This window comes from Exophiala aquamarina (assembly GCF_000709125.1).
Source record: "Exophiala aquamarina CBS 119918 chromosome Unknown aczIA-supercont1.17, whole genome shotgun sequence".
Taxonomy (NCBI): domain Eukaryota; kingdom Fungi; phylum Ascomycota; class Eurotiomycetes; order Chaetothyriales; family Herpotrichiellaceae; genus Exophiala; species Exophiala aquamarina.
In genome coordinates, this window is record NW_013550571.1 from 469863 (window position 1) to 497054 (window position 27192).

General features: G+C 50.3%; 7 protein-coding genes across 7 annotated transcripts; 3 read left to right on the plus strand and 4 right to left on the minus strand.

Annotated features, from left to right (window-relative positions):
* Nucleotides 1–414: 414 nt before the first annotated feature.
* A1O9_11434 (uncharacterized protein) lies at nt 415–2741 on the plus strand (the record flags this gene model as incomplete). Its single annotated transcript, XM_013399727.1, has 2 exons — nt 415–651; nt 705–2741. The coding sequence occupies 2 exons, from the start codon at nt 415–417 to the stop codon at nt 2739–2741; spliced, it is 2274 nt and encodes a 757-aa protein (XP_013255181.1).
* A 754-nt stretch (nt 2742–3495) lies between these two features.
* A1O9_11435 (uncharacterized protein) lies at nt 3496–5847 on the minus strand (the record flags this gene model as incomplete). The annotated part of the gene is made up of 2 exons (XM_013399728.1): nt 3496–5526; nt 5596–5847. 2 exons carry the CDS (start codon nt 5845–5847, stop codon nt 3496–3498), a joined length of 2283 nt encoding a protein of 760 aa, XP_013255182.1.
* A 540-nt stretch (nt 5848–6387) lies between these two features.
* Nucleotides 6388–8588, minus strand: A1O9_11436 (glucosamine-fructose-6-phosphate aminotransferase; the record flags this gene model as incomplete). The annotated part of the gene is made up of 4 exons (XM_013399729.1): nt 6388–6608; nt 6662–8241; nt 8293–8524; nt 8582–8588. The coding sequence occupies 4 exons, from the start codon at nt 8586–8588 to the stop codon at nt 6388–6390; spliced, it is 2040 nt and encodes a 679-aa protein (XP_013255183.1).
* Nucleotides 8589–10410: 1822 nt separating this feature from the next.
* A1O9_11437 (uncharacterized protein) lies at nt 10411–11315 on the minus strand (the record flags this gene model as incomplete). The annotated part of the gene is made up of 3 exons (XM_013399730.1): nt 10411–10542; nt 10605–11212; nt 11270–11315. 3 exons carry the CDS (start codon nt 11313–11315, stop codon nt 10411–10413), a joined length of 786 nt encoding a protein of 261 aa, XP_013255184.1.
* A 1294-nt stretch (nt 11316–12609) lies between these two features.
* A1O9_11438 (histone-lysine N-methyltransferase SETD1) lies at nt 12610–16514 on the plus strand (the record flags this gene model as incomplete). Its single annotated transcript, XM_013399731.1, has 2 exons — nt 12610–16357; nt 16411–16514. The coding sequence occupies 2 exons, from the start codon at nt 12610–12612 to the stop codon at nt 16512–16514; spliced, it is 3852 nt and encodes a 1283-aa protein (XP_013255185.1).
* A 1510-nt stretch (nt 16515–18024) lies between these two features.
* Nucleotides 18025–18522, minus strand: A1O9_11439 (uncharacterized protein; the record flags this gene model as incomplete). The annotated part of the gene is made up of 2 exons (XM_013399732.1): nt 18025–18198; nt 18292–18522. The coding sequence occupies 2 exons, from the start codon at nt 18520–18522 to the stop codon at nt 18025–18027; spliced, it is 405 nt and encodes a 134-aa protein (XP_013255186.1).
* A 3083-nt stretch (nt 18523–21605) lies between these two features.
* On the plus strand, nt 21606–23651 carry A1O9_11440 (uncharacterized protein; the record flags this gene model as incomplete). The annotated part of the gene is made up of 5 exons (XM_013399733.1): nt 21606–21758; nt 21834–21853; nt 21912–22678; nt 22781–23149; nt 23200–23651. 5 exons carry the CDS (start codon nt 21606–21608, stop codon nt 23649–23651), a joined length of 1761 nt encoding a protein of 586 aa, XP_013255187.1.
* Between the last annotated feature and the right edge of the window lie 3541 nt (nt 23652–27192).

Below are 27192 nucleotides of genomic sequence, written 5' to 3' on the forward strand. Positions count from 1 at the left end.
AGGACGACTGGGGGTCCACCACACTATTTCTACACGGGCGATTTAACCGAAACCAAAATAGGATTGGCCCTTCTCCGTATCGTGGTGCTCCAACTTCCAAGAACCTTGAAATGAGTGCAGAACAAACGTCCTAATTGTAACGCTTATCCTGGGTGCTCGGTATATTGTACTGTATAACCCTCTATCTATCATCCACGCTGGTCCTGTACACGGGAACCGATTGCAACACTCAGAATGACATAGAAGCTCGTCCTTTCCATCGACTGCCTCTGCGTCTTGTTGCGACCGCAACTGTGACCGCGATTGCGACTGCCCAGTGGCACCGCCCTTGACCGGCTCTACAAGCGTGCCTCGATCATTACCAACACCGCCACCAGCCCTTTCAACTTTCAGAACTCGCATTCGCAGCTCATCATGTCCTCCATGAGCAAGAGGCAGCAGGCGCGCAATGAGCGGGAGCTCCATGACCTGCTCAGCGCTCCAGGAAATTCCCAATGCGCCGACTGCAGTGCAAAGAATCCTTCGTGGGCCAGTTGGAATTTGGGAATCTTCCTCTGCATGCGCTGTGCTTCAATCCACCGCAAACTGGGCACTCATATATCCAAAGTCAAGTCACTGAGTATGGACACATGGACAGCGGACCAGGTTGAGGTGCGTAGTGAAACCCCCAACTCATTTCATATTCACCCTCTAACATTTACAAGAATATGAAACAGATTGGGAATACCTCGTCGAACCAGATTTACAATCCCAAGAACAAAAAAGCCGACATGCCTCTTGATGCTGATGAGGTGGATTCGGCCATGGAGAGATTCATCCGCAAGAAATATCAGGAAAAGAGTCTGCTGGATGGCCGACCGGCAGTTCCCAGTCGAGACAGTGCACCACAGTCAACTTATTCAAGACCGCAGGCAGAATCTCCTCCTCCGCCTTTACCACCTAAGAAGGGTAAATTCTTCGGCTTTGGCCTCCGAGCATCATCGTCTTCTCTGCCGCTCACCAAACATGATAAGAAGAAGTTACCAAAGGAGCCGCGCGTGGATAGTACATTTCATATCCCCAATGACGATTATACCTCAATGTCAAGAATGGCAGACGCACGCTTCGATATGAACGAGGCCGAGTTACAGCAGAAATTGGCCACCCTGCGAGACATGGGCTTTACAGAGACTGAGCGAAACGCTGACCTATTGAGAAGACTGAATGGTAATGTTGAGCGAACCATTGAACGACTTGTTCAACTCGGCCCAAGCAAGGATGCTAGATCTGCACCAAGAAAAGATCAGTCCTCTTCTGCTGTTCTGGGTCAAAAGCCATCAACTACTTTTCCTGACGCTCCTGTCCAACAGCCCTCGGAGCCGCCATATAACCCATTCACGCAGATGACCAATCAACCACCTATTGGCCTGTCCATGGCCAAGCCGCAAGAAGCCTCGTCACCAAGCATCCAACCCTATGCTAGTAACAATCCTTTTGGACATGCGGTTCAGCCTCAAGTTCAAACCCAATTGCAGCCACAGCCTCAAACTGGGTTGGAGCAATCTCTCCAGTCAATGCAACTTGCCCAGCCTTTGTTTCCTCACAGTACCGGCGGCTATCCAACTCAGCCTCCTGTCCTGCAGGATCCACGTTTCCAGTACTCGATGACCCCTCCGGCTCTACCTACACAGCACCAGCAAAATTATGTGGCCTCTCCCTCCGCGTTGACAGCAAACAATCCTTTCTTTCAGCCATCACCAGCTTCTGCGCATTCCACTGGGAGTAATCCATTTCATAATCAACCGACTCAAAACCCAGCCGCTGCAGGCCCTTCATCACCGTCATTGAACCCATTCCTCGGCCTCCAGACAGCCCCGTCCAATTTCAACCAGCAACAGAATTCCGGCACCGCCGGCTTCAATCCATTCGGAATTCCACCCCAGCGGTCCCCCCTACAGACTTCACAACAGCCTCAGACTCAAATTCAGTCCCACGATATTTTTGGAGCAATTCCGTCGCCGCAAATCATGCAACCATCTCAACCCCTTAACCCTTTCCAGACACAGCCAGCTCAACAACCTACCCTGGCTCAGCAGCAATATGCCAACGCTCAAAATGCTCAAAGCTATCCCAATCTCCAATATGGACAGACCCAATCTCAGCTACAGCCCGAGCTTCAAAATCAATCGTCCTTCCAACAACAGGCATCGCCCTTCCAACAGCAGCTTAATCAGCATCCGCAGCTTCAGTCACAGCAAATGTCTTTCCAACAATCTTTTGGTCAAAAGCCACAGTCTCTTGCTTCTCAACAAACCGGACGATATGACAAAACTTCAATCATGGCTCTATTTAACCAGCCACTTGCTTCAATCCCCGAACCTGCTCCTGAAAATGCACCCTCTCAACAATTTTATTCTCCTCGGCAGCAACAAATATCCCCAGCACCTATGGGTGACATTTTTGGGACGTCAAATAACATGGATACAGCTAAACGGAGCGCTACAATGCCCATATCACTTCAAAGTATGCATTCAGCAGGAGGTGGTGGGAATCGTAATCCCTTCTTGATGAACAATACGAGTCCCACTGCCAGTGCGGGTAATACACCAGCATTTTACGCGGGTAATTTCGCTCCTGCGCCTCAAGGACAAACTATTGCAGCTCGACATACTAGCGCGGAGAGCATGAGCATCAGCAATCTCGAAAGTGGCCGCTATAGTCCTGATGCTTTTGCTAATTTAAGTGCAAGGCAGATGAGATGAGAGTTTTTTTCTGCAACTAGACACGGGTCGATGAATGGCTTTTATCGAATATCTACACCACAAATCTATGGGGTTTGAGGCTGTAGCACTCTGACTGGAACCTTGAATGATGGAATTCTATCATGGCCTAATATCCGCCCATCCATACTGATGAGTTCACGAAAAGGAGAAGGACATTCATGGCTCGAATAAAATACTTGAAACACCATAATACCACTTCGACGGTGAAAAGGACAGAATTTTTGCATGCTCTATCGACCGGCAATTGCATAAGGTGAGAATTCAATGCCGTTAGCGAACCCGGACAGCTCTCAACCGTAGAGAATAGACCAAGTCACGACAGAGTGGAATGACTTGGAAGTTTTCGACAGGGATGACGGTCCTATTCGAAGTTGGACAGAATAAACGTCATGACGCTCAGGAGTCTCGACTTGGACACTGACTTTTTGGGCATTTTCGCGTCGAGAAGCTATAGTGCATTTCCTATGAAGCCCCATACGCAGCTGGGTGGGAACTGTTAGAGGAGAGGAAAAAGGAAAGCCCATATGCATCTTTTGGGAGATACCGAGCCATAGCCTACATAGGAGAGGGGATAATGAACCTAGTGAAACAAGACGATGCTACATCAACGACGATCACCATGAGGAGGACGACTGTGATCAGTAGTTTTCTCCTAAATTTCCTGTTTCTTTCCGTGCATGTTATATTCTATCTCTACCAACCACTCTAATGCTTAGAATCATTCACAAATACCTCAGGGAGCAGGATCTCTGACCTTCCAAAACGGCTTCTCTACGACCCTCTCTAGGCGTGGCTGCGCGATGGCCTGGAAATCTTGTTCTGGCACCGCCACTGGCTCTGGCCCTGTCTCGACCGCCCCTGCGGGTGACTTTTCACCTCCAGAAGCAGAAGCAGAAGCAGAAGCAGAAGCAGAACCCGGCGCAACTCCAACTCTCCTCTCGTCGAGACACCATACAACAACATCCCCAGTGCGCCGCCGGTCGTCGTGCCAGTGGCTGTTGAAGAGGCGGCGGCATTCCATGTAACCGCTACCGCGCAGCGCGGACTGCAGCGTCGGCTCCAGCTGCGCGAAGAAGGCCAGATAGTCCGGCCACGGGCGGCGGCCGTGGCGGGTCGTCCACCATGGATGCTGTTGGGCGTCGTCTCCGCCTCTGCCTCGGCGGTGGTTGTTGCTGTTCGAGGGGATGTGGACCATGCGGTCTGAACGGCTGTCCTCGGCGAAGAAGCCGGGTGCAAACGAGGTGGCCGTGCCTCTCGAGCCGTCGCGCCGAGTCACGAGCGGTGTGTCGCGCGACATGTGCCGCTTCAGCCAGGCGGAGGGGTCCGCGTAGAAGACGTCTGCTTCGTCGAGGTAGACTGCTTTCTCACTGGCGTTGAGGCGCAGTGGTGGCTCGCAGGTAAGTGCCCAGGCGAGGATCCCCGGTGTGGACTGCATGGCAGGATGCTGCATGTGCGAGCGCCATGGCGTCGAGTGGCATGGCATGAGCATGCCGACGGTCATGTTTCGCAGTGGTGGTGGTCGGGATGACGCGGAAATGGAAGAACCGGAGGTCGTGGAAGACGGTGAGGAGGAGAATTCCGAGCGTAGGTAGGAGGTTAGGCTGATAAGGCCGGAGTTGTGGATTTGAGTCGTGTAGTATGCTATGCCCATGTTGATGGTTAGGAGGACGAAGAAGAGGAGTCGTGTGGGAAGAGTGGAGGATGGTGCTCGCTTTTTCTGTACCGAGGACGATGGTTGTAGGCCGTGGCCCAGAAGAAGTGGCTCGAAGAACGAAGCCATCGGTTCGGCCGAGATGACGTGAAGAGCAGGGAGAAGTGGATAGATGAAACGAACTTCCTTGTGAGCGATGTTGGAGAAGGCTGCCGGCACTAGCAAGCAGACGACAGAGAGTAGGCGAAGGGTGATTTGCTGGAGAGAGTTCGCCGATCTAATCGCGAATGACCGATAGAAGCCGATGAAGGTGAAGGGCAAAGCTGTGGTGAGAAGCAACGGATACCCCTGGGAGAGATAGTAATGCCAATCGTTGTTCCCATAAAAGCTCGCTAGTGACTGGACGACGTTGACGAGCAAGAAATGATATGGAGGAAAGACCCACGCCCCATAGAAGATCCGGTCGACAATTGTAGATAGCAGAAGCACGATACCTCCACACAGGGCTGTTTCCCTCACGAAAGTAGCAAGCTCAAGCCAGGTCAGCGATACCGTTACAAGACGCCGGATGAATGCGAAATAAGTCAGGCTGGCCCAGATGAGAATGTTGGTTGGTCTGAGAACTGTGGCTAAGGCGGCGCAGAGCAGGGCTCTTCGGAGCCGTGTGACTTCGTCCACTGGTTCTTGTGGTGAAAACTCATCGCCGCGGACTCGAAGGCCACCAGTCCGACTTCCTGCGTTTGAAATCTGAGGGACAACTTCAGAAGACCAATGCCACGGCCAGTTGTACAATGCAGTGGCAGTCAAGGTGGTCTCGAGCGAGTTTGCAAATGTTCGTGTAGAAGTGAACCACTGCCAGGGACTGATGACGGTCAACGCCAGTGCCGTCAAGGCACAAGTCGACTTCCGCCCGTAGATATACCCAGCCAGCTTCCATGTGTAGAAATCACCAACAGCGGCGAAGCACGCTTGCAAGATCTTAGGAGCGGCGAGCAGGACCTCCCCCTTTCGGGCCCCGTCCACACTGAGTAACGCAGCGAGGGCATCCGCAGCTTTATAGGCCAGGGAGAAGATTGCTGGGTGTATAGCAGAGCGCAGGTGTTCTCTCCATTCCTATATCTCACTATGAGTCTTTCGAAAGGGAATTTCATAAGAGAGTGATAAACATGGCTCGAAACGCACCCAAGTTATCCATGCCCCAGTGTCTTCTCCAAAGGCCAGCTTCCACGCTGGTTCCAATGCTTGGAAATATTCGTCGGGTTGGAAGAACGTATGGAGAGTCAATGCATTGAGGAGCCGAATCGCCAGGAGGAAAAGCAATACATTTTGAGGCTCGAAAAAGGGGTTGGTCGAGCCTTTGGCTTGAGGTTCTCGAGATGGTGCTTCGGTCGCTAGAGTTTTGGGTTTCGAATTTCGCGGCTCAACTGATGACATCTTGATCCATTTTATTGGCCTTCAGGCGCGAGTCTTTGCTTCACGAAGGCGCAGCACTAATAAGTTGGTCGTAGATCATCAATTACTGTGCACTTTTGCATGCGCGATGCCAGTGGCCACATGTTGAATGTCCTCTCCGTCTCCAACTTGTATTTCTCCAATTTTCATGGCCGATGTTTCAGCCTTGCCTACAGAGCCTCGCGCCCAGCCTCGTCCCAGCAGTATTTGAGTACTTATTTACGTAGGTAGGTGGAGGGTAACGACTCGTAGATACTTTATCTATGACATCTCTTATTCTGAGTCAGCAAGTAGCATGTTATATATAGATTCATAATCAGTCATGTCAATTGGTATTGTCACTAAACTAAAACGCCTCTATCCTGCTCCGATGTTGACTCATCCATCCATTGAGAAAGCTTCGACCGTCTACTTGCCGCTTTGTGGCATGTACTACTTATCCTTTTGCATCCCATACATATCATATGATACACGCCTCTAGTTCGGCGGCGTACTAGCTCGGAAGCCATCATCCAAGGCCGTCTATTCAACAGTGACAGACTTGGCCAAGTTACGAGGGAAGTCGACGTTCAAACCTTCAGCAACGGCGAGCCAATACGCAATCAACTGCAAAGGAATCACATTCAACAGACCTTGCAGAGCATCTACGGTTTGAGGGACTTCAATACGCTCTGTCTTGGAAGGTGGAAATTCTGGGTCGTCCTTGTTGCAAATGACAATGGGTCGCCCACTGCGAGCAATCACTAAAGCAGAATTAGTACATGTTCGATTTAGAATGTTTGAGCAATCGGCTTACCTTGTTGATATGCGTTCAAAGACTTGGCGAAGATATCGTCCCGCGTCAAGATCATAATGATAGGGAGATTTTCATCCACAAGAGCCAACACACCGTGCTTGAGCTCTCCGGACATGACAGCCTCACAGTGAAGATAGGAAATTTCCTTGATCTTCAGTGCACCTTCTAGAGCAGTAGAGTACTGGCTTCCACGTCCAAGCAGCAATAACGACTTCTGATTTTGCAAGAACTTGGCGCACATCTCCTTGATGGAGTCGTTGAGTTTGAGGATCTCTCTAAACTGTTCGCTGACCTTTCCAAGGCCTTCGATGATCTGATGACGGCGTTGAGCTTTTGATGCTCGGTCCTCACTAAGTGACAAAGCGAACATAACCATGGCAACAAACTGAGACGTATACGCTTTGGTGGAGGCGACACCGATCTCAGGGCCAGCGTTGATGTGGACACCGCAGTGTGTAAGCATGGAGATGGAGGAGCCAACCACATTGACAACACCAACTGTAAGGGCGCCACGCTCCAAGCAGTAGCGGAGAGCCATGAGGGAATCAGCAGTCTCACCAGACTGGGACACAAAGACGCAGGTGTCGTCTCGGAACACAGGTGCCTGCCGATCCAGGAAATCGGACGCCAGTTCAACAGCGATTGGAATTTCCGTCAATTCTTCAAAAACACCGCGAACCGCCATGCAAGAATGGAAGCTGGTGCCGCAAGCAATGAAGATGAGCCTTCTGCATCTTCGGATGGTGCTGATGTACTGCTTCAGGCCACCTAGAGTGACAGTCTTGTTTGCAACGTCCAAGCGACCACGCATGGTGTTGACAACGGACTCGGGTTGCTCAAAGATCTCCTTTTGCATAAAGTGGTCAAACTTGCCCTTCATGATTTCCTGAAGTTCGAGCTCGATGGTCTGGATTGCACGGACATTGCTAGTGCCGTCGTCTTTGGAAAGACGGTGGATATTGAGCTGTCCTTCGTGGATGTGTGCAATGTCATCATCTTCGAGGTAAAGAACCTTCTTGGTATGCTCGACGAGAGCGGAGGCATCGGAGGACAGGAAGAACTCAGCTGGCTGGGGCATGCCATCGTCAGACAGGAAAGCTCGGGATTGCGATCTGTGGAGCAGAGATTTGTCTGGAGGAGCGAGGAGGCCTGCGCCTGGGGACAAAAGACCCGCTGAAGACTTCTTGACAGCAACATTGTGGTTCGCCTGCTCGGCAGAAAGAGCGCCACCGCCCTCGGAGTACTCAACGTCGACGAAATCAACCTTCATCTTCTTGGCAGTCTTGACACCCACAACCAATGGAGAACCCTTTCGGGCTGCGATGACTTCATGGGGGTAGTGGACAGACTTGAGGAGCAGACCGAAAGCACCCTGGAGCTCTTTGATGACAGCCTTTGCAAGGGTAGTGAAGTCAATGTCGGGGTGGGAGTCGTAGAGAAATTTGGCAAGTTTTGCAATGCATTCAGTATCGGTGTCGGTTTCGAATTTGAAGCCCTTGCCCTCGAGAAGGGCCTTGAGCTCTTTGTAGTTTGTGATGATACCATTGTGCACGACGGCAAACTCCCACTTGGGGTCGGATCTAAAGTATGTCAACTACCAACTCGATGAGTGCTGGACCTCTTCAACGTACCTGTGTGGATGGCAGTTCAACCTGGAGGGCTGGCCGTGGGTAGCCCAACGAGTGTGTGCAATACCAGCATGAGAATCAAAGATCTTTGTCATGTCGACGCCGGAGGCAGCGACTAGTTCTCGGAGCTTAACCACTTTACCCACCTCTTTAAACGCAAAGACCTCATTCTTCTTGTCGCCGTCGACGGCGAAACCGGCGGAGTCATAGCCTCTGTACTCAAGGCGAGAGAGGCCTGCAAGAATGTTGAGTTAGTCGGCCAGTCAATGGAGTCCAAGGCGATGTAACATACCATTCATAAGTGTATCAATGATATACTGTCGGTCCTTCTCGACGAGGTAGTTTATGTAACCGAAAATTCCACTGCTCGAGGTCAGCCGGAGCCCTTTCAAGAGGGATTTGGAAGAATACACACCACATCCTGACGTGTATTGTAGATCTTTCTCTTCGCAACGGGGAGAGGGGGTATAGAGGACAGCCCGCCTTAAAAGTGGGAGGAAGAGCGGTGGTTCAGTGGGCTGACGGTGAACAAAGGAAGGTAGCGTGGCTGTTCGGGGAACGAACAAGGGATGTCAGCGAGGAGAGGGAGAGGAGGAACGAGACAAGAGTTTTGTAGTACTGGTAGGGGTGGCAGCAGTGAGCAGCAGAGAAGAGGAATGGTAAGAAAGTTATTTGTATTGTTGCTGCTGACAAGTCACAAGAGGAATTTCAATGAGAACGGTCAAAGGTAAGTACTTTAGTATTTAGTTTTACGGGGATGGAGATTAGTGTCGTTCAGGTCTCAGCGGCGGCTGAATGAAGGAAATCCCAGAAAAGTTGATGCTTACCTTTTCCGTTACGAATCGCCCGTCGCTCTGCTGCCACGGTGGTGCGTGTTGCCTTGTACAGAGTAACTCGCTATGGCCACCAGACAAGCTGGTGCAGGGGCGAGCTGGTGCAGCTGGAAAGCAGCGGGCAGCCCACTACGAGTGCCGACTACGACTACTGTTAGTTAGAGCCAAGGGCAGGGGTTCGTGCCTTGGGTCTTGTTAGACTTTACGCCCCCAGCAGTCAACAGAGGAGGCCCCCACCATCCACCATCCACTGTCCACCGTCCACCGTCAGTCGTGTTATGCCCTGGACTCCTGCTGTCTCTCAGCAACCGGCAGACTCCCACTCGCACAGTTTGAAACAGAACTCTTCTTGGCAGGCACAGGCCCACGTTCTAACCTATTTGTCCTTGTCACTTGCTTCGGTGGTCACAGCTCCTCCAGCTGCTGGTCCCAGCTACAAGAACGCGGACACACTAACCTCGTACACCCTCAAATGGCCTTCCAGCTATGCTCTACTTCGGACCTTGGCTCGCTTTGCCTCAACTCGTGATCGACTCCAATACGTATAAGCGGCCTTGCTACGGTGTCCGTGCCTGCCCTTTCTCTTCTGAATGGGGCTCCTACCGATCCAACCCATGCCGCTCGCTTGTGAAACACACCCTGACGCTTGTGCCACATTGCGTGGCTCAACTGTACAAATATAGATAATCATAAAAGGTGCTCCCCTCGCGGACGCCCCCCAACCCAGTTTCTCGTCGGCTCATGTCTCTGTCTCGGATGATTGATAATAGGAGATGGTCCGGAGTACATAAACTCTGTTTAAATCAGTAGCACTACCTGCCTCGTTTATTGTCAGTGTGCTGGGTTCTGGCTGCTCCGACCTCTCGCAATGAGACCTAAAAATCAGGTTGAGCAGTGGCTGAGTCGATTCAAACTAGTATTTTTGCCTGCCCCTGTCAGGGTCCTGAGATCAGTCAGACGTCACTGGCCTTCAGCTCCTCCCGTCGTGAGACAGATGGGCTCCGTACTCCGTATACAACTTCGCTATCCACCACTGGCGGTTCCAACGATCGGCCCACCTTCCGAGAGGGGTCAATCACTGATTGCCTACTACTCGTATGTACTGTACTCCGTACTGTAGCAGGGAACCAGACATTTAATATTACAGGGGTGCAACGAATGTCTTTGTTCTGCCAATAGAAGGTGGGCTTCTGTACTTGTGGAAAGATGGCGTCGCAAGTCCTGAATTAGGACCGCGATGCCATGTCCACGAGTATGCACGAGTCATTTCTTCTGTGCTTCAAGCTCTTTAGCGAGCCAACTCTGTCAACGCCAACAGCCGCTTAAAAATATCCTGTCGCTTGAGCTCAAAGGCTTCCCACGCCATTTGGGACATCCCAATTACGACATTTTCATCCCCGTTTGCTAATCCAGTGAATGCCTACACAACGCATGAGACTCGTTGAATGCTTTTCTCTCAAACTCTGGTTGCAGTGCACTTACCTCATCCGTGAACTCGTCCAAAGGCATTCCCATTGAACGCCCATTCTTGAGATCCGGCTGATGCCTCTCATCGTGGAGCTCAGTCTGCACAGCTGGAGGAAAGACCTCGACAACCTCGATCCTAGAATCCTTTAACTGGCCACGCAGGCACATAACGAAGTGGTGCAGAGCTGCTTTGGAAGCACAATAATTGCTGCATCGTATCATAGGCACCAAGGCCAGCGCAGATGACATATATACCAATGCTGACTCGGCGGTCTTCTTCTGCAGAAATGGTAAGAAAGCCTTGGTCAGAGCTAGTTGAGAAAGGTAATTAGTCGTGAACTCGAGGTTCAGCACATCGACGTCAATCGAGTCAGGATTACTGAAGTCGGCTTTCCTCTGAATTCCGGCATTAAGAACAAGGCAATCCAAGTCCGGATGCGTGTTGATGATGTTGGTGGCAAAGTCGGGGATCGAACTCAGCTGAGTGATATCAAACGGAATGGCTTGTATCTTCTCAGGCCCATGCTTCTTTACAAGAGCATCGAGATTCTCTTTGCGTCGACCAACTGCTATGACAAAGGAGCCTTCTTCAACAAGACGATTGGCGAGTGCTTCTCCAATGCCTATATCGTGTAGCCCGCTTGAGCACATTGACCAGCGCCCGAGGCAGATTTGCTTACCGCTCGTTGCTCCGAAAACCACCACTTTCCTGTATAAGAGTGGCATGGTGATTGATTGTAGGCAATATCGACGTCGGTTTGCCTCGTAGTTGTTCTTGCAGAATGTATGCTTTTACCAACCTAGGTGCAGAGGTTCTCACTCCAAAGGGCTGAAAGGAGGGGTTATGAGCAGCGATATGTGCTCGGCACTTGTGACTCTTATATAGATTTTTGGTGCATCCCATGCTAGTCACATATCTGAACTACGTATTCGCTAAGTGGATACGGCATGGCCTGCATCATGAAAAATTAGGCAATGATGAGGCGAGACAGAGTGTGATGCCACATTGCTCCTACTCCAGAGGCATTATATGTTCAGAATAAAGTGTAAATTAATTACTTCCAGGTCCAATCCATGTCGTTGGTGCCTGTGTCCTCGATCTACGTCCATAAGAACGATCGAGGGATGTGTGGCCCATGGGGTATCAAACTCGGGGTGGGTCTTTCTATAACGTCCGGGACATAGAACACGATATCAGTGTACTGTAGACTTTGCTTCGCGTTGGGCTCATACTAAAGGAATGCAAGGAGTGGAGTTTGCAGAGTGAGAGGCTGCAGAGGAGAGCGATGGATCGACTTGATGGCAGGAACTAACTATCAGTCGATCTAGTTAAATCAATTGGTTTGACCTGGACACAGCTAAGGTAAGAGAGGCGACATTCGCTGTGATCGACGCTGGAACGGCGTTGTTGAACATACCTTGTTTCTCGTGCATGTAAGGTGTTGGGTGGGTGCTGCAGCCTGCGCCTTCGATTGATGGAGTTGAGGCGCGTGTCCGACTGCCAAGACTCTGAGGGGGGAAAGGCAATTGGCACGCGCAGCACGTAGGCGTCCTCCTAAGCGACAGACGCCGCAGCGGCAGCGGCAGCCAACACCGCCAATTGCATCCACAACCCGACTCAACTCACTGGCAGGTTCAGCAACTCGCAGGCCAGGGCAGGACCGTCAGGACTCAGGACTCTCGACAGGACAACTTTCAATCCCTATCTCCAACTTGTCCCTCCTTTCTTAATATCCTCTGACTTCCTACTACGCATTTGTCTTCGCCTTACCCCCTTCTCTACGAATAACCTCTCATTTGAGCCTGCCTACGCCTTTTTTGCAGGCGCCCCTTCCCACCTGCTGCACCATCACCGTTTTCGTCACCGACGCGTGAAATCCTGCCCAGCCGCAGGCCAGCGTCGGTCACCACATTCTTGCGCTTCATGCTTGACCCTTTTCTCACTCTCTTACACATTTAATTCGAATCTCTCGCTCGTTGCGAAAATGATCGCCGCCTTGGATTGGTGATCAAGAGGGATATGTCGCATCCGCTGGGCAGTAACTTTGCTGATTTCTTCCCGAGCGCTCCAAGCGTCATCCAACAACGAAAATCTTCCAAGCTTCTTGACAACGACAAGTTGAGATTCAACCACTCTAGTGACCGCGTCGAAGATGCGCATAACAAAGAAGGCCTTGTTCGCGTCTCACTGACCTCGCCTGCCGCCACCGCCACCGCTATAGCTACCCACTCCTCGACAAAGGTCGATACTTTACCCAAGCTCAACAACTCTTTACGCAACTCGGAAGAATCCGAATCTTTTGCAGGCGATCTTCTCAATGGTGTCGGTTCTGCTAGCTCGTCCAGCACCGCTTCTTCGGTCTTCAGTGCAAGTCTCGCAAACGGCACCATGCCTGCCTCAAATCACCTGGCATTCACGACTCTTACCCCTCTTACAACCTCTGACTCCCCTCCAAACATGAAGCTGTTGAGTCCTACCGCCGATTCAATTTCCCAACTTGTCACGAATGGCAATCACACGAATTCTAATTCTCAACATGGTTCCATGACACCGTTATATACCCCCCCAACGCATCGACGGACCGCACGCGACCTTGGTCTTCATGTCAAGGGCTCTAAATGTACCTACGATCCCGATCTCGACAAGAACTTGAATACCAAGGACAAGAGGAAAGCCAAGGCGCAGTATGAAGATTTCGGATTGCGAACAGAGGATAATTTTCAGGCGCCCGACCCACGATTAGCCATCCTCAATTACACAAAAGGCGGGATAGGGAAGGGAAAGGCCAAATTTCGGCCGGCGCCATACAACCTAAGGCCGTGGGTGCCAGACACCACAGTCACCGTCGCCTCCACTCCCGCAACCACCGTGGTCGTCACTGGCTTCGATCCCATGGCGCCTCTGTCCCAAATCAGTGCTCTATTCTCTAGTTTCGGTGAGATCGAGGATATAGATAACAAAACCGACCCGGTCACTGGTCGATTCTTGGGGATATGCAGCATAAAGTATCAAGACTGCGCCTCTTTTCAGGGCGGAGGACCTATATCCGCCGTGTTGGCCGCAAAGACTGCTTACCTAGAAGGTAAAAGAGGCCAAAGGATTGGCCTCAAGACCGTGCAGGTTGCCATAGATAAAGATGGCTCCATCACGCGAAAGTTGGAGGAAAAGGCCATCGCTATTCACCGTAAAGAAAGCGGTTTCACGAATCAGTCCCGAGCACCACCTACTCCGTCGCCATCCACACCTCTAGCTACCCAGCCGCCGGGCTTCGCTAAGAGTACAGGCCCTCCGCCCACCGCTCCGAAAGGCCCAGCAGGCAAGCCCTCTGTTAGAGCGCAGCCCATGTTCCACCCTCCTTATGTGCCTGCTGTAACAACTCCAACGATCGCAGTATCCAAAGAGAAGCCAGTGGCGCCCCCAAAATCTACAGGCCCTTCGATAGTTGAGAGTGAGCCAATTGCTGAGACTTTGAAAGTCCCGTACATCTTTGTGGCGCACTGTTACGTTCCTGTTATGCCAACCACCATACCGCACCTTAAGAAGCGAATGCGCATGTATGATTGGCGCGAAGTTCGCTGCGATGAAACGGGCTACTTCGTCACCTTTGAGCAATCACGGACTGGGCAGATGGAAGCCAAGAAGGTGTTTCACGGATGCCATATGCAGCCATTGTTCACTTACGTGATGAATCTGGAGCTGCATTTGAATGGCCACCCAAAAGCCGTCGCATCAAACCCTACGCCTCTGATAGAAACTCAACCTACTGGTCCGGTGGATTTTGTCTACTCAAAGCAGGCCTATCGATTGCGGAAAGAACATGATCTTGATCTTGAGGAGGAAAAGAGACAGCGTGCTCGCGACCTAGATCCTTCTCGTGCAGTGGTACAGCTGGTCATACAAGAGCTGAGGGACAAATTACTCGAGGACGTCAAGTCTCGAATTGCTGCCCCGGTTCTCTACAATTACCTGGATCCCAGTAACCACGCAGAGAGGCGCAGAGCACTTGGTATCGATGATCCTGAGGGCTCGCGAAAGCTTGGTCGATATCAAAACGATGATGGATCTCAAACTCCTGATTCCAGGTTGGGCCTCGCCTCGAACAAGCGGACTGCCAAAAGTCTCAACATTCTCTCCTTACCAAAAATCAATAAGCGTGCAGGAACAGATCGGGGTATGGTTGGCTTTCGTGATGAAAGGAGAAAACCACCTCCTACTCGACACTTTGTTCGTCCACTATTTCATCAACTATCACAGTTTCAGGATGAGGATGATTCGGATGATGAGCAACGTACTACACTTACTAGAGACACCGAAGACCTGGAAAGCCGCCCTGCGAGCCGTATGAGCATGACATCGGTCTCTGAGGATGACGATGATCAACCTCTTCTTCGCAAGGCTACAAAGCAGAGATTCCAAGTTCGTGAAGACTCGGAAATGCCGGATACGCCTGTTAAGGATGAGGTGGAGCATGCGAGAACAAGTGCCGAGGATCTAATCATTGCGAAGCTCGAGCGAAACATATATGAGATGTCTCCATCCTCGAGGAAACGCAAGAGATTGGTCAAAGAATTAGAGGCGCGAAAACGTCAAAAAGCTGACGAAGAATTGTTTGGCATTGGTCAACGCGATGATTCGGAGGAGCTCAAGCCACAAGAAGCGGTGACGCCAGTTGAAGCAACTCCTGATGCTGATTCTGATGCACCTAAGGCCCAGGTCAAGAAGCCGAAACCTAAACCGAGAACAAAGAAGCAAAAACTCGAAGAGCAAGAAGCACTTCGACAAGCACGGGCAGAGGCTGAAGCCGCCGAAGTCATCGAGAATGTACTTGAGCTTGCAGAGGAGGAAGAAGCATTAGCAGAGGCGGCAGAATGGCGACCAGAGGTTGAATGGGGCGTATCTGCGGAGAAACCTCAACCAACGGTCGACGACGACGAGGACATCATTCCGGATCTTCGAGGTTGGCAGGCCAGTCTCTTTGACCAGGAAGATCTCGCGTATCTTGCTGTCGCCATGGGTTCAAAGAGCGCGATGAACATTGGCGATCCGATGGCGTGGGCTTGGAAACAAGAGAAGATTCGAAATCTTAGACCAGGTGCTCAGCCTGGAGCCTTACGAACTGAACCTCCTATCTTGGGGTACTACGTGCCCAATGCTTCTGGTTCTGCCAGAACAGAACCTGTCAAGAGAATTCTCGAATCTGAAAAGTCGAAATACTTGCCTCATCGTATCAAAGTACAGAAAGCACGAGAGAGACGAGAAGCTGAGGCCAAGCAGGATCTCTCAGGCAAACCTGTAGTGGCCTTACCCAAAGCTTCCTCTCGTGGAAAACGTGCCGATGATCGTCGAACCGTCAAAGATCTCGACAGGCAACGTGAGATGCTCTCAGCCACAGGTGACGATGCCGATGTTTTGCGCTTTAATCAACTTCAAAAGCGCAAGAAGCCCGTGAAATTTGCCAGATCTGCCATCCACAACTGGGGTTTATACTCTTTGGAGCGAATACAAGCCAGCGAGATGATCATCGAGTACGTGGGTGAAAAGATCCGACAGGAAATTGCGGATCTACGAGAAATTAGATACGAAGAAATGGGCGTCGGCAGCAGTTATCTATTCCGAATCGACGAAGGCACTGTTGTGGACGCTACAAAGAAGGGAGGCATCGCTCGATTCATCAATCACAGCTGTGCCCCGAATTGTACCGCAAAGATTATTCGAGTGGGTGGCACCAAACGCATCGTCATCTATGCTTTGAGAGACATCGAAAAAGGTATGTTTGAACAAGTCTCAATATCAGGACCAACATGAGCTAACTTTTTCCAGACGAGGAGTTGACTTATGACTACAAGTTTGAGCGTGAGATGGATAGCGATGACCGAATTCCATGTCTCTGTGGCACAGCGGTTTGCAAAGGATTTCTCAACTAATTGATCATGCCCTCATCTCAAGCATATATCTCAAGGCTTCGTGGTTACAATTCAGGCGAACGGGTGATGTTGTGTGGTGTGTGGCATTTTCTTTCCTTCTTTTGTAAGTGGTATGTGCATCCAAGAAGAGCATCCGGTCGGCGTTTTTCCTTTTCTTCCATGATCGGATTATGGCATGACACAACTGGGAGGTTTTACCCATGATGAAAAAACCGCATCGGGCATATATGGTCGTTGGAGTGAAATGGTAACATCACTATCATGGGGGATGGTGAGGGTTTTGATCTGGTGTCCAATGGGTGGTACAGAACGCGTTTGACGGGATATCGATCGGGGTTTTTCCAATCTTCAACAACGATATTCCCGAGAAGCTGGGGAGTAGAACACAACACAGTGGAGGGAGAATGGGTCCAAACAACATTGATCGATCCATCTATGGCCGAGTGCTTGCGGAATCGCGGGATTGCTTTCGACACTACTCCTTGTCCCCGTTTTCTAGCCACTGCCCTTCTTGGTTACCCTCCTGTACTTATATAGCGCGCCCTTCTTGAAGTGACGCAGAGTGGGCTACTCCAGACCAGGCCTGGTCTGTGGAGAGAGAAAGCCTCGCCTGCTGGATGAAGGCTTTGAGTACATAGATAGTGCTAATGTCCTGCCTTTTTTCCCACAAAGGGCAGGATTTGAAAACGAGGACTGGAATACGTATGGCCCTCCCGCCGTTGTTTGCTGTGCTGTGCGGGTGCACCAAGTATTTGCAGTCTGTATTGATGTTGGCCGGTGGCTGAGTTTTGATGGAGGGAGGAGGATATCTCTCCGGACGCACGGACATACCTGCACGCCGTGACGGGAAATTGTGCCATCTTGGGTCCAGAGAAAGATATCTAGATCTTGATCCTCATATATCTAGGTAAATCAATGCCATCTGCAGAACCAAAGAAGGATCATACTCGGTTGCGCCCTGTTTCTTTCTCGTACCGAAGGCTGCCTAGCCAGCCATTTCCGCCGGTGTTCCTGCATTCTCCCCGTTTGTGTGTAAGCAGGGAACCCACTGGGCGTGCCAATGTTGCAAGATGATATGTATGTGTTGATATTGCCGTCGCCGTTGCTTTCTGGAGGGCACCCGGCGTTCCTCCACTCCCCGTGCCGTCTGTAGTTTGGTTTTGCGAGTAGGCCTGTGGTGAGTCACTATCCTTTGAATGCCGGCTGGCTCCTGTCGGTGGCTGCTTCGCGCGAACTGTGAATCTGGAGGGCAAAGGCAGTGGGTCCTACGTGGACAGGCAGCAATGCGTGGTTGACTCGCCGGCTCCTCATTGCCTCGCTGCTTATGCACACCTGTTCTCTGTGTGTTTCTCCTTCCCTCCCACACGGTCTCTCAGTCATAGAAAAACTGCCCAGCCAGGTAGGGCTAACAGCGTAGCTGTTTCAAATCATGTCCTACCCGTGAGATCCAAGACCATTTGATGGCACGGCCGAGTCGATTTTTCGCCTTTCGCTTTTTCCCGCATTTTTTTCAAACCAGGTGCGCCGGAAGCAGGAAATTGCCCACGCCTTCTTTGATCGGGTACTCGAACCCACAGTTGCCGCACACCAGCTTGCCCTCCATCACGGCCGTCTCCAACAACAGGCTGTGCAGCTGTCTCAACACTTGGTCGCTTGCGTCGGTCTGTGCGGCACTACTCCCGGTCTTCGCCTCCTGCTCGACATCCATTTCCGCATCTTTGCCGAGTCCTTCTTCTGGGTCGTTATTGTCGTTCTCTCGCGCGTCATCACCATCAACGACGTCGATCGGATTCTGCTCCGGAACCAATGCCTGCAGCCCTAGTTCGGTTGCCGTGGTCGTCAGCGCATCCCAGTTCACGCGCGGGAGCACGTTGCGCAGGAACAGTGGGTTGAATTCGATCTCGGTCCGCTCCAGCGTCGCATCCTTGAAGTGTAATGGGAAGGACAGCGGTGAGGTCTTGCATGTCTTGACCGCGCAGGTCAGGAAGTTGGTCGTGAGGATTTTCATGTTTTTTAGGCAAAGGACCGTTTGGTGCGGGAGGAGGGGGTGTGTCGTGTGGTGTGGTGAGGGTGTGTCTGTCGACCCGAGCGGTTTTATGCTGTGTTTGTAGTTGGTTTGACGAGATAAGCCCCCGGCTAAAGTATAAGACCTTGGTGTGCTCGGTGATATCAAGTGGTAGTGTAGTGGTGCGGGAAAGACTGGCACGGATGCATGTTCTTTGTGCAATGTGCCGGAACCACCAAAAATTGGCAGTGCGGAGAAAATTGGTGTTTTTGGCTGATTTGGAGTTGGAGTCGCCGCTGGTTACTTCCGCCACAGACTACTGGCTACGAATGGACGATATACGAAGAATCGGCAGCTCTATGGGACATAATTTCATGTAATAAATAATACTTGTAACGAGGAGAAGGAGAAGTAGAATAAATGGTTCCAAGGTTATCTGGGATATCTGGCGGTTCGTGCCTTCTGCAACTATCCTCGAACTCCCAATACGTATGTCATGTAAGAAATGCATGTTTGGAACGATCAACCACCGAACGCCGTACATGAACTCGACAAAAACGTCGGGTCTTCCGACGGCCGACTGGTGAGTCTGTCTTGCCGAAGAGACCCAGCTGTTCAGAAAGTGGAAAAGGCGTTCCGTTTAGTAAAGAGGTGTATGTAGCAAACAACGACTTTCCTCAAGGACGGAGGTTTTTGTGCACTGCTCGCGTTCTCACTTTCCGCCTTCTCGCACACACCCGAACGCCTTCAGCGACTGTGCCGCCGGATGAAAGAGCCGCGTCAAGGGTCCTGTTGGCTCTCCGAGCCTTTTCTGCACCAAGACAACGCGCCAGTAGGTCCAACTCCGCATTCGACATCTGCTCAAAGTCCACAATCTGCACCATTGCGTCTTCGTCTTCTGGCGTCCTCAATGTACAACGAGGACAGCCTCGAAAATGCCAGGATGACGGTGAAAATGCCGAAGACGAAAAATGCCAACAGGCAGTACTCCGTGGTTCCACTAAACCCAGGTCGCAGTGGATGGTCGTGGACATGTTGTCGGGTGGCGTCGTCTTTTTGAAGAATAGGGTACCTTGTCAAAAGCTGGGCAAGACTTGTCGTAAGGCAATTTTCTGAGAGTTTGTTAATGCTCGAGAGGCAAAATCGGCGCAAGTTTTTCGATCAATCGTTGAACAGGGTGATGGGCAGGGGTGCGTTAAACTCAAGAGCGAGGGCAAGGACAGCAGTTTTAGAAAAATCGATCGTATATCTCTGTGGCATGATTTTTTCAAAACGAGGGTCTCTATGAGAATTTTGCAGCCCAGCCCATGAAAAACAAACCTTACCACTTCATGTGTGCGAGTCAATTTGAACCAGATTCTACTCGAGATCCTGGTAAGGTGGTTCCTTTCATGGTTGCCTGAGGCCAAAATACAGATGGCCGTCGAGAAGCCAAAACAACTAGAAGGGCGTCGGCAAACCAAGTTTATGAATTAAGTATACAAGTCAATGACCAATACTATCTCTATGTCAGAAGCAAATACAGATCTTCAAACTCACATTGCTGAAGGTCTGTCCTTCATAGTCGTGGGAGAGTATCCGTTCTGGAGCCATGACCAATGAGCGACATAGGACTTTGGGGAGCTGCAGGTCTTCTTCTCAAGCCTGGTATTCATACCGGACAACCTCCCCTGAGCACTTGAGACAAGGGACATCTCCAGAGCAGAAGCAATGGCCGAGGGCAAGAGTGTGATGGCCCGTAACAGTCCATCAGCAAGTCCATAGAGCAATAAAAACAAAAGTAAAAATAATTGTATGGCACGCAGGTGACTTTTCCTCCACGATGAACCTCTCCGGGAAGAGAGGTTAGTTATTGGGAAAGGAAAAGCCTTAGAGTGCCCACTCGTGCGAGCTCGCTCTAGTATCCCAATATGACCTACCAGCCTATTACCAAGGCTTGCACAGAGTGCAGCCCTGGAGGACTTGGCGGTTGATTTATGGGTTCAGAATCTGTTATTGAAAAGTGTGAAGAACGAGAGAACAACGTTTGGCGAAACGGTCGTGGAGTTTTGAAGCTTTGGAGATTATGCGCTAATATGGTTTAGGATTAGAAGGTCTTGGGATCTTGGCGTACTCGTAAGTCGACCTCATTTCTTCCCCAACTAATTTTTATCCATCAAAAGAGCTTTTCATCTCCTTCCCTGATCTATCAATGATCTATCGTGCGTGATCGTCTCCCGCCCCCTTTCCTGCGATGCGGCCGGCTGATCATGAAATACCCGGCATAGGTGAGATCACCCATAGAACGCGCGGCAAGTCGCGGGCGGCACGTTGGATAGCACCGACGGCCTTTTGAAAATTAGGCCCTCTGTTTCCAGACCTTGAAAATTGAAATGATCTGTCCCATGGCTCCATAAGATATATATCGCACAGTAAAACACCACATTCGGAAGCATCTTGACTCATTCTCTCCCATGATCAAGACGTGGATCCAGGGGTCTTCCAACACCTCAAATCGCAAAGTGGCAGAATGAAATTTGGCTTTTAGCAGGGCCTTGTCTACTCCACCCTGCTTCTCCTGATCTTTTCAGTGGAGATGTAGGACTATTTATACGACAGACATTCTGTTTGAGATCTGTAAGATCTATAATGTTCAGATTATGTTATACAACCTTGAGTCATGACTTTCCATGCTGTTTCTTCCTGCTCTCCCTAGGGGAATCTTGTATGTCCTATTTCTTCAGATCACATACCGAACCCGCCTACTCGAGTGGTCTCATCCGACCAACGACTGGAAACTCTTTCTGTTAGGAAACCCCGCTTGTCAAGAGTGAAATCTTTGGCGGGTTTGATACTAGAAAAGTTTGGGAGTAGCAGAATCCCAAGGGCGGTTGTCCGAGGGGCGGACCATGACTCTCGTGGCTGGAGCGGGCTATGATAGACTTGAACCACGGTAGGTCTTTGCTTGGTGTCTGCGGTTGAGCATGCCAGCTTGTTTGCATGAGCAACTCACACAAGAGGATTTTCGTCTCAGACGGCCTGCCACAGAGATGGGAAGCTCTATTGTTTCCATATTATCCTCCCCCATTCACTATCGATCTATTCATATGGCATTCATTCACTTCTTACCTGGGAACTACGGTAATCCACTGCATTCATTTTCCCTGCTTGTGGTCCCGTTGAATTTACCTCACCTCATCTTTCGACACCTACCGCTTGAGAGATCCTCAACTGATTGGGTCCTACGAATACGACCTTGGGTGAGTCGTGAGTCGTGAGGCCTGTGCCGAAAGAACGTCCATAACATTCCGTATCATCATCTTGATGCCCTGAAGCAATTGGCATCTGCAAATATGTTAGTACTGATGGCGAGTTTGGACATGCACTAGATCTTGCCACTAACCATAGCTCAGGTCTTCCATTGGGCATCAGAAGCTGCGCAAGGGACGAGCTTATATCGTTGCACGTGGAAGGGGACGTGACTGCTCTGATTTGCGTCATCGACCTGTGGTCTCGCATGAGAGAGAGTCCACAAACAGCGAAGACATCATTAGCGACAAAGCAGCTGGGAACCCTGGTCAAAATGCTCACCATATGCTTGAAGGCCATCTCAAAGGGGTCACGAATAGCACCAGAAGCACTGTCAACATGGAACGCATCCTGGAAAGAACAAACAGCAAGCCTAGGTATCTTTTCCGGGCATACTCTAGCAAGAGCCGAGGTCTCAATTCTGAGGGACTATTCAAGAGTCAGGCGGCTAAAGAAGGCCGGTATCTGAACGTGGAATCTTTGACCAAGGATGAGATGGCAAAGCATCTTGAGAACCACATCGGCAACAAGAACTACGAAAGCCATTTCATCTCGTTCTCACTGTCATTCTTGTGGGTGCTTCATAAAGCACTCTCATTGAAAGAGCAGAGACACCAGGACGTCCGGGTCGCCATGCTCGACACGTGGGACATTCCACGTAACACCTGGGTTCGACACGCAGACTCGATGCTGAAAGGCTATGGCATCGATGCCAAGTTGAGATTGGAAAACCTTGGTGCAGCCGAACTTCTTGTCTGGGATGAACTCCAGGTCCCATTGAGTGAGGCAAAACTCAACGACATGCTTGAGGCTGGTGTGCTGAAGCTGCTTCCGTTTTATAAGGCTCCAGAAAACCTTGATATTGTAACGGGTAAGGCTCAGCCCCTTTTGTCCCTTGGCATCTTCTGAACAGGAGCCATGTTCAACAAATGACCCGCTATTGAACGTTGACCAGCTAATTCTGAGGCAGCAGATTCTCCAATGATGACGCGAAAAAAGAGCATCTCGAGATATAGGAAGCCTTGTGTTATCAGGAGCATGATTTTCAAACACCTTACAGACGCCAAAGCATTCGTGCAGGAACTCCATCAAAGAATGGCACCAAACTATTATCGAGAAACTTATGTTGCTGGTCGTTCATTCTACAACAAGAAATTCAGTAGGTGGTGGCTCCAGCAGAGGTATACTCCGCTCTCTAAACCGAAGATGCTTTCTTTTGTTAAGTTCGTGGAGACTTTCTTTATCACCAAGTACCAATTCCCGATGCTGGTAACCATGCTGTCGATGCGTTTGGATGAAATCGACCCCACCGATGTCATTGAATCGATGTTCACACTCAGAGGTTAGTCAACATCGAAGATACATTTGAGTCAGCTGCTGACGTGTATATAGATCGTCCGATGATGTTGGGGCAAAATCAATGCTTCAAGGGCAAAAATCGACGAGGGCTGAAGGAGCTGGACTCATTCGAGTGGTTACTTGAACAATGTGCAGAAGCTCTTGGGATTCCGTGTAGAACATTTGAGAATTGGCATGAAACTCGGTTCACGATGCCACAGGCCCTGGCCGTTGTTTCGCAGCCGCCTTCTCCAACTTACGGATGGCAGAAGAACTTCGAAGGAAAATTGAAGCTGAATTTGCGGGAGGATAGAAAGGATGCAAGCGCGGAGGAGGGACTCGTACTTGCCAAGGACCTAACGCAGCTTCCTGGGGCAGGAAAGCGCAAGGCTGAGTCTGAGTTGGAAAGGGATATCGTTAGGAAATGCGGGTCAACACAATCCAGCCAGGCTGAAGAAGAAGCATTTGTACAGAAATTTCTCGGAAGGATGTGCAAAATTGGCTGAAGTGGGTGCAAGAGCCTGGTCAAAATGTCAACGGAGTTAGCCTTGTTTTGCGCTCGACCTGTTGGGCCTTCGGCTAGCCGGATACCGCCATTTGGTAACAGAGGGAGATATTCCGAGTTTGAAATTGTTCCAAAAAAGAGTTGATGAATCGGCAAGAATGCTATCTTGGGAACTGCCACTCGGCTTGGATCGATCGAAATTCTCCTTGAAACTGGGAACCGATGGCTATAGCAAAGCTAGAGTCGAGCTAAAGTCTCATACACTGGCCAATGCTTCCCGCGTACTGAATTCGTCTCTAAAATCAGGTCATGGTATGGACCACACGCCCAATGCATTTCCACATATGTACGAACGTCATATTGTGTCCGGGGGAAGCTGTCCAGGTGGAATAAAGAAGGTTCCTGATATGATAGGCGTAGCATCCCGGTAGCGCATTTTGAGAGCAATCGCCGAGGTTTACCAGGTTCAGAGATAGCAACGATCAAGGATGTAGTGCAGACCCATTCCAAGAGTGATAGATAGATTTGAACTTTCATGCCTCTATCTCTTAAGTCGATTATATTGCTTCTTGCCGCCCGAGGCCGGGATCAAAACGATAGGGGTGCCCGGGTCTTCGAATCCAGTATGGCAGATGTCGAAATACCAACAAGCTCTCAATAAGAGGCGACGTATGTTATCAAGATCTCTGCAGACACAGTAGAGAAGGCCAATCGGATAGTCGGTGCTTCTCAGAGCCTTGTAATCCCGGGGTTAGAAGTTCGCTGAATCGAGCTTAGGGGTGTTATTGCTTCTCATGTTACGCTCCAATAAGGATGGTGACTTGACATCCAAGATGTCGATGGTTGACTGAAAGTCGTGCACCACCTGTCGATTTTGACTCGGTTATGAGGGCAGGTGCAAGCCGCTCACCGAGTCACACCGCTCCTCCTTGTTTTGTCATGATCTGACCCTCGAAAAAGCAAGTATATGTAACTCTGGAAATCACGTGATAAAGTCGGTTCACGGTCGATTTCTTTCGGTCTCAACATGACGATAGGACTGTCGCAAGTAGAAGAAAGGCCAGATAATACAATCTGGCAATCGCGAATTTGACACTACTCGGAGTAGCTATAGCTGTAGCACCCAACATCAGGAAAGTACTGTCGAAAGGATGCGTACAACTCACCGGGTTTCTGTGCATTCCGCCTATCAGCACACCAGATAGAGTTCCAGACACACTGGGACGCTTTGGACACCGTAGCCTCACCTATTTCGCGCCCGTTTTCCGTTGGAATATGAGGCTGTCGCGGGGCTTATGGGCCAGACGCACATGCCTAAGTAAACAAGGTGTAAGAACCTCTCTAGCCTCTGGACTTTAGGTTAGAGTTCAGGGGAAGTCCTTGCGCCCCAGGGCGATAAGTGCGTTCCATGGCTTTTGGCATAGATTGGCACATCCACCCCGGTAGTTCTTGGTATCATAAGTATACCTTGCGCATGTGGTGATCGGCAAGTTCTTTGGTCTGGGAGAGATTCAAGTACGGCCACCGCCACTTGGCTCGTTGGCTGCCATTTTGCCCTCGCAGCCCACTCCTCTGAGTTTCTCGCTCTGAAATATAAAAGCAGCAATCCGCGCTCGAGAGTTGCCTCAGCCTTTTGATTCTGCTTTATCTCTGCCGTTCATCGGCAGCCGTATCCTTCTGAAGGCTGAGTGTTGCGATAGTATGTTTCATCCAATCAATCACACCAAACAATATGGCACTAGAATCGAACAAAGCTGCAGCACTAGAACCTAGTAAGCTTCATTCCACCTTCTTGCCGTCGGTTTTTGGTGATAATGTTGCTGAATTCTGGATTGAGGCCAATGAGTGCTTGGGAAGTAGCTGGTGCTGACGTTTTAGCTCGCACCGCCAAACTTGGTGGGCTCAAAACCCAAATGCTCCGTTTTCTCGCGACTCCGGCGCACGAAGAGCCCTATGTCGCTGGCGGGGTGAGTCTAGATAGGCTCAACGGGATCGATTCAAACATCCGTCTGCACTTAGGTCGTTTCCCTTCTGCATCCAACAAGTTGCAAGTGGACAAGGGGGCCTTGTAGCACAACCCTTGGGGATATTTCGGTAAGCTCACACAGATGATTTTCCCAGCTTCATCCCCTTCATCATGACTATCGTGATTATCATCTCTCATAACTAACAGTTTGATGGTTGCGCAGCCAAGCCACCTCATTTCATGGTCATGACGGGTTACCATAGCATGCGGGCGCTTGATGTATTTCAACCACAATTCGTCCATTTGAGTGCGAAACACCTCCTTTCACTCTCAGAATCACAGGCGTGGCACATGGCTCCAATATTGAATTTAAACTCGCTTGCGATGATTTCCTGGCTAGGTTCATCACGAGAGATATGCTTCGCACTCGTCATTTCGGTGTTTCGCTATCATGATGATTTGTGCCTGATGGGAACTGATGCCGCGTCCATTGCGGTGGTAGCTGTGTTTGTGGGAGGATCAAGTGGGGACACATTAGGCTGGCCACGTGGCTTAATTATTAAATAGCATCCGAGTCCGAGTGGGAGTCATCGTATAATTGGCCAATCAGGAACTTAGGTTCAGAGGCAACCGGGATATCCGAGCTAGTCCTGATTCGCAACTGGACCACGGGCTGAGAGGCATTTGACAAGGCTGGCATGCTCAACAGCATAAAAGGCCTGCGTTTGCAATCAACTGCGTCCTAGAAAAATGTTGACTAGCTGATTTCCTCCTTCTGCACTGAGAACATTAAGGAGAAGTTGTTTTGTTCAATCATGACCAGGGCAGGAGATATTATCCCGGCTCCAATTCATCCTGTGCTTTGCCGATGCTACGTTTGGATCAGGCTCAAGGTCGAGTTTTGTTTGGCTTCTTGACCAGTCTCCAATTCCTATTCTTGGACATATATGAGGTTCCCCTACAATAGCCGCATTCTACTCCAGCACACAGGGAGAGTTGTGATTGTGGAGAGGCTTTTCCTCAACAAAGAAGGACCAGAGCAGGGATTGACTCCCGTTGAGGAAGTAGATTTGTCTCTCACGATTGCTTCTCATGATATGTCTTTTTCACTTGTGCTTGGAGCAAGACGTAGAACAAAATGGGGGTCGTCTCGATTCGGAGTGCAGGTGCATGCAAGTAGTAGCTAAATAGTTATCAAGGCTTCGAAGATGGAAGTTGCAGGACGGGGATAATCGGTATCCTTGATTGAGCGGGTGTCACAGGGTGCCCATCCTCGTATCCTGCCGCACTTCACCACGACCTGATATGTTAAGGTGACTATGCGGATACTTCGAAAGTGTTGGCCTAGTTCTCTTTACTTGCTAACACCAGTATCTCCCATAGAGACAGCATGTAAAGGGTGGTGGCTCAAGAGGTTCCTAGAAGCGGGCCTGATTTCAAAGTGTGTTGAAACACTTGGCTCTGGTTGAAGGCCGATGTGTTCTCAGCAGACATAGCACGACGAATGTTTGTGACAGGAACAAGGCCACGGATGTGTTCGATGGCAGACATCAATGGCTGGAAAAGACCTAATCAG